The following is a 6670-nucleotide window of genomic DNA, read 5'->3' as shown; positions in this document are numbered from 1 at the left end:
AGTTTACAACAAAGGTTACCACATCCAAACATCCAACTTTTTTAATTCAAGTTGTTCAATTTATTTCTATTTGGAATTGATGCTTTGAAGCCTGGTGATGAACAGGTTAAACCACAATACCACAATTCTCGATGGATTACACTGCTACTCACACAAGAGTTCAAATTTGAGTCTATCCTGAGAATATGGGATACACTTCTGAGTAATCCTTTTGGTGTTCAGGTCCCTCAATTGAACTCCGAATGAAGTTGTCGTTTAGAAGAAAATTAATGCTTAATTTCATTTGTGTGTTTAGAACTTCTCATACTTGTTATTATCTATTGTGTTATATAGGATATGCTTCTTCGTGTCTGTTGTGCAATGCTACTTTGCGTGAAAAGCAATCTCTTGGGTGGGGATTTTGTGGCTAATTTGAAGCTTTTACAACACTATCCTGAGGATATCAACTTAGAATACCTTCTCCAGGTAGCCCAGGACATTAGTCCTGACACTTCTTCTTATTGCTTATCCCTTTGATTGATTTATACATATCCAACTCCTTTTTGTATAATTGCGTTATCATGTTTTGTAAACTCAATGTTAGTTGAATACCTAATAGAGGAAGAAAATTTCTGTCATAAATATCAATATAAGAATTCGTAAGCAAAAAGCATCATGAACTTGAGTGGTGAGATTTATTTTTCTATAACAGTGACAAAAGTGCAAGTAATAGTTTGTGTATAAGCGTATCTAAATATTGATTTCAAGTAAATTTTACAATATATATGTTATTAAAATTAATTAAGTACAACAAAATTAGACATTTGTGAAAGTGATAGTAATTTTCTTTCATGAAACATTTCAAATTCAACCGATTTCTTATAGGATGTTGCTACTATATAGTTTTTCTTACCCCAGAAACTAATGAAATCACTGATTTTTGGTACTCTATAACTTCAATGAACAATTAAAGTATGCTTAGTTTGCATTTATATAATTTATTTTTATATTCAGTGTTTTATATTATTATTGTTATTGCAATACAAAATTCTATAGATAACATTTGTTCCGAAGATTACCTAAAACGGATGATTCGGGTCTGGACGTGAGGTTAAGACTCTTTCTGCTATTGTGTTTGATGTCTTCCTTGGAGTAGTGAAACCGTCTAACGTCTTTAAGTGAGGATGGGGAGCTGGTACTTGAAAGGAACTCTAATGCTGTAAAGGTTTAATGTAGGCTTTGAGTTCTGAGTTGAGAAATACCTCAACCTGAGGGGTATTTGTAGTTGGAATGGTGGCTTAGTGTTCACTCTTGTAATCTCAACTTTTTTTGGTGGGTTATTATCTTCTCTTTTTGTCTTGGGGTTGTTAAGATCTCGTATTTAAATCTATGAGCATTTTAGTAGGAGCAGTTAAGATTTTGTATGTTAAGTTAGACCAATGAGATTGGACATGTTGATGAGGTGAGTTTGGATTCCATAGAGTAGGCTTTAGTCATTTTAGGCCTAGTTTTGAGTTGTAGGTTAAGGTATGAATAATGTCCCTGCTTGAGACCGAGTTCTTGTAAGTCGGGCTCGAGCATTCAACCAAGTCATTTTTGAATCTTACTATTGTCGCTGGCACAAGTCGGCTTCTCGATGTGCTCTGCTGGCAAAAGTCGGCCAACTCGACGTGATTTTGAAATAATGTGATATTACACTTCTTCGTAACTGTTTGTGCGCTTTTTAGTTGCTTTGTTAATTATGTCCATCATTCAAATAAGAGTGAGATAACACTTTCCCTCTTACTAGCTATTTATAGCCTTTTTTTTCTCTCTTTATTGCCTTCGTTTTGACATTCTTTACTCCTTCATCTTTATTGCCATTGCTTCTTAAGATTTCATTAAGCGTGTTTCACTTCATCTCCTTTCTTTCAGGTTTTGATGTTAATATATAGCTTGTGGATGACCTCATAATTTGTTTCTTTTTACTGCATGATTTTTAATTCGTCATTTCCAACTTTATTATCTCGTTTGGTACGAGTTTACAACAAAGGTTACCACATCCAACTTTTTTGTATTTTTAATTCAAGTTGTTCAATTTATTTCTATTTGGAATTGATGCTTTGAAGCCTGGTGATGAACAGGTTAAACCACAATTCTATGCATTCCGATGGATTACACTGCTACTCACACAAGAGTTCAAATTTGAGTCTATCCTGAGAATATGGGATACACTTCTGAGTAATCCTTTTGGTGTTCAGGTCCCTCAATTGAACTCCGAATGAAGTTGTCGTTTAGAAGAAAATTAATGCTTAATTTCATTTGTGTGTTTAGAACTTCTCATACTTGTTATTATCTATTGTGTTATATAGGATATGCTTCTTCGTGTCTGTTGTGCAATGCTACTTTGCGTGAAAAGCAATCTCTTGGGTGGGGATTTTGTGGCTAATTTGAAGCTTTTACAACACTATCCTGAGGATATCAACTTAGAATACCTTCTCCAGGTAGCCCAGGACATTAGTCCTGACACTTCTTCTTATTGCTTATCCCTTTGATTGATTTATACATATCCAACTCCTTTTTGTATAATTGCGTTATCATGTTTTGTAAACTCAATGTTAGTTGAATACCTAATAGAGGAAGAAAATTTCTGTCATAAATATCAATATAAGAATTCGTAAGCAAAAAGCATCATGAACTTGAGTGGTGAGATTTATTTTTCTATAACAGTGACAAAAGTGCAAGTAATAGTTTGTGTATAAGCGTATCTAAATATTGATTTCAAGTAAATTTTACAATATATATGTTATTAAAATTAATTAAGTACAACAAAATTAGACATTTGTGAAAGTGATAGTAATTTTCTTTCATGAAACATTTCAAATTCAACCGATTTCTTATAGGATGTTGCTACTATATAGTTTTTCTTACCCCAGAAACTAATGAAATCACTGATTTTTGGTACTCTATAACTTCAATGAACAATTAAAGTATGCTTAGTTTGCATTTATATAATTTATTTTTATATTCAGTGTTTTATATTATTATTGTTATTGCAATACAAAATTCTATAGATAACATTTGTTCCGAAGATTACCTAAAACGGATGATTCGGGTCTGGACGTGAGGTTAAGACTCTTTCTGCTATTGTGTTTGATGTCTTCCTTGGAGTAGTGAAACCGTCTAACGTCTTTAAGTGAGGATGGGGAGCTGGTACTTGAAAGGAACTCTAATGCTGTAAAGGTTTAATGTAGGCTTTGAGTTCTGAGTTGAGAAATACCTCAACCTGAGGGGTATTTGTAGTTGGAATGGTGGCTTAGTGTTCACTCTTGTAATCTCAACTTTTTTTGGTGGGTTATTATCTTCTCTTTTTGTCTTGGGGTTGTTAAGATCTCGTATTTAAATCTATGAGCATTTTAGTAGGAGCAGTTAAGATTTTGTATGTTAAGTTAGACCAATGAGATTGGACATGTTGATGAGGTGAGTTTGGATTCCATAGAGTAGGCTTTAGTCATTTTAGGCCTAGTTTTGAGTTGTAGGTTAAGGTATGAATAATGTCCCTGCTTGAGACCGAGTTCTTGTAAGTCGGGCTCGAGCATTCAACCAAGTCATTTTTGAATCTTACTATTGTCGCTGGCACAAGTCGGCTTCTCGATGTGCTCTGCTGGCAAAAGTCGGCCAACTCGACGTGATTTTGAAATAATGTGATATTACACTTCTTCGTAACTGTTTGTGCGCTTTTTAGTTGCTTTGTTAATTATGTCCATCATTCAAATAAGAGTGAGATAACACTTTCCCTCTTACTAGCTATTTATAGCCTTTTTTTTCTCTCTTTATTGCCTTCGTTTTGACATTCTTTACTCCTTCATCTTTATTGCCATTGCTTCTTAAGATTTCATTAAGCGTGTTTCACTTCATCTCCTTTCTTTCAGGTTTTGATGTTAATATATAGCTTGTGGATGACCTCATAATTTGTTTCTTTTTACTGCATGATTTTTAATTCGTCATTTCCAACTTTATTATCTCGTTTGGTACGAGTTATTTTAATTAGAGAATTGCTTTTATGTTTCGATTTTGTTCGAATCGTTTTTACAATCCTTTCTTTTCTTTCTAACTCGTTTCTATACGAATTGTTTGGTTGGAGGATTGTTTTTACGTTTTGATTTTGTTCGAATTGTTTTTACAATTCTTTCTTTCATTTCCAACTCGTACATATGGTTGTCGTTTTTGCTTTTACCTCTTTTTAGGGCTTTATCAGCTCTTACGACGCATGTTTCAACTTACACGATTTTTACTTGTCATTTTCAATGTTCTCCTAAATCGTTTTTTGTACGAGTTGTGGATTATATGGTTGTTTTTATGATTTTGATTTCACTTCAATCCGTTTATACAATCCGTCTTTGAACTCAGTCCTCGCCGCTTCATAGCCTCGACTTTCAAAGTTAGTGTAGCTTTCAAACATGAGTTTAAGTCATGTAATTCGGATTTAATGAGGACTTATAGAAATCTTGATAACTTGCTTTATTAATCTTTTAAAAGCAATTATAATAGATGGCTAGTTGCTACTAAGAGATTTTTACAAGTAAAACTCTTGGTCCTTACTTCGATGCATCACTAAGAACTCCTTCAGTAAAATCTTAAACTTGGAAAAAGTGTGCAGCAGAGAGAGGTTCGCTTTCTAGCTGTAGTATCTCTTAAATTGCAGACATAGTATGATCTAGGTAGTAGATCGTTTTTGAGCAAGTCACATATTTTGTGGTAGTTCTTTCCCAAGTCTTAAGTGACTTTGTTAGGATCCTTTCATTTTGTTAGTTTTTCTTTGTCCAATTTTGGCCCGATGTCATTTTTGGATCAGGATGAGATCGCCAGTTGATAAGCTTTTTCATATCACCTTCTTAGTGTATTTCATAGCCATTTTTGGTTTGGAAGCTCCTTCTTGACGTCGTACCTTAGGAAAGAATTTGGATTTTTTTTCTGTAAGTTTGGAGGTTTTCAACTTCATTATAGAGTTTGATTCTTAGGCTTTCTTTGTTTGCCCATGTTGGGATTATTGATTCAATGTCATGGGTAGGTAGGTAAGATGGTTCTTCATTTGTGGACTGGGGAGTTGTTAGATGTGCCTGTGGCCTTTGTCCGAGCTCTAATGTGCTAACTCCTTTGCTTCTGAGGATGCTTCTATAGTTAAAACTTTTATTGTAGCATTCTTTTTTTCGACTGTTGATCTCAATAAATGGTAGTTATCACCTTCTTTGTTGGAAATCTTATACATAGATGAGGAGTGGATACTACCATAATTAGTCGGTTTAGTGTTGTCCGACCTGATAATGCATTGTTGGTAGATGGAGTGTCTACCCCAATGTAGTCAACATTGACAGTGCAAGCTCTAAGACTTTTGTCGAATGTGGTATAAAGGCTTATGTACTTAAGAAGTAAGTTTGGTGTTTCTCCTAATTCGAATAGAGTGCCTGTGTATGTCTTTAAGTCCTTTTCTTCTAATCGGAGCTCGTTGAAGACTGATTTGAAGAGAGGATGTCTACAAAATCCTTAGGTCCACCAATATTTTGTGGAGGTTGGCATTAGATAGGACTATTTTTATCACTAGGGGATCATCATGGCCGGGAGATCCGCCTTTAATATGTTCTAGTGCAAAGGCTATAGTGTAAAGGTCGGATTTTGTACAGTTTTTTTCGACTTGAAGACTTATTTGAGATATCTTTTCTGAGACAACTTAGTTGTTCTGCCTTTAGCAAATTCTCCCGTGATGATGTGGACATGTCGGTCTGGGGTGCTTATTGTAACACCCTATCACATAAAGTCTTATGCTTAAGTCATAAAATTGAGGTGGCAAGGTATAACGACTTTTAAAAGTAAAAATATATATATATAATAATAGTTGAAAGGAATTTTATAACGAGGAGCCTTTGAAGGAAAGTCTAAAACAAAAGTGGTAACGTTCACGTAAACGGAAACTTGCGTACGAAGAAATGTAATATATATATATATAATAAAAAGAGAGTGTGAAGGATACAAATATTCAACCTCAAAGAATATTTACATAAGTATATACAAGATAAACCCAAAAGGCCTAAAAGACAGCTTACAGAATCTGTTTCTCCAAATCAACCTCTAAGAGGGACATAACATAATCTATACAATGGAGATATAATGTATCTACACATATATATATCAAAAATAAAATAGAAACCCATAAGGCAAGAGTTCTTCGTTTCAGAAACTTCCAGAATGCCTCAGCGAGTTACCTCACATCTTGCATCTAAAAAATCACAAATATTGTATGGGGGTGAGAACCAGAGGTTCTCAGCATGGTAAGGTGCCCACATAACTAACATATAATGTTTCAGGAAAGCCAAAGGCGATCCTAGAACTCCGATACTCATATTATAAAACTTAAACTATAATTTTTAACCATAAATAAGCCATAATTAAAGTATGTTAGCTAAGGGTCTTAAAATTCTAATTTAAACTTGACTTGATCCTTTAGCTTCTCACCTTCCTCCGTTCTTCCAAAACTCCAGAGCACAGACAAGCAAAAACAAACAAAGCAGACACAAATAGAATTCAATTATAGCAGGTAGCAAATTTAGCAAGTAGACATAGTAATTCAAATAGGCAAAATTCAAATAATGCAAACTCAAACAACACAAATAAATGCACATGATGAATGTCTGTCCTATGGTTGATGATATCATCT

The 6670-nt window shown here is 34.2% G+C and overlaps 1 protein-coding gene and 1 long non-coding RNA gene across 2 annotated transcripts in view; both read left to right on the top strand.

The window, feature by feature from the left end:
* Positions 1-2618, top strand: part of LOC107633072 (TBC1 domain family member 13-like) — a 5026-nt gene extending 2408 nt beyond the window's left edge. The window contains exons 7-10 of the mRNA XM_021117278.1: positions 91-222; positions 334-465; positions 2043-2219; positions 2331-2618. Of these exons, the coding sequence (XP_020972937.1) occupies positions 91-222; positions 334-465; positions 2043-2219; positions 2331-2513 (624 nt within the window). The 3' untranslated portion in view covers positions 2514-2618. The remainder of the gene's footprint in view (positions 1-90; positions 223-333; positions 466-2042; positions 2220-2330) is intronic.
* Positions 130-621, top strand: LOC110270135. The gene is made up of 2 exons (XR_002359308.1): positions 130-222; positions 334-621. It is a non-coding gene; the product is annotated as an uncharacterized LOC110270135 (long non-coding RNA).

This window comes from Arachis ipaensis, chromosome B03 (genome assembly GCF_000816755.2).
Source record: "Arachis ipaensis cultivar K30076 chromosome B03, Araip1.1, whole genome shotgun sequence".
Classification (NCBI taxonomy): domain Eukaryota; kingdom Viridiplantae; phylum Streptophyta; class Magnoliopsida; order Fabales; family Fabaceae; genus Arachis; species Arachis ipaensis.
The sequence above is the reverse complement of the archived record's forward strand: the minus strand, read 5'-3'. Positions and strand labels throughout refer to the sequence as shown.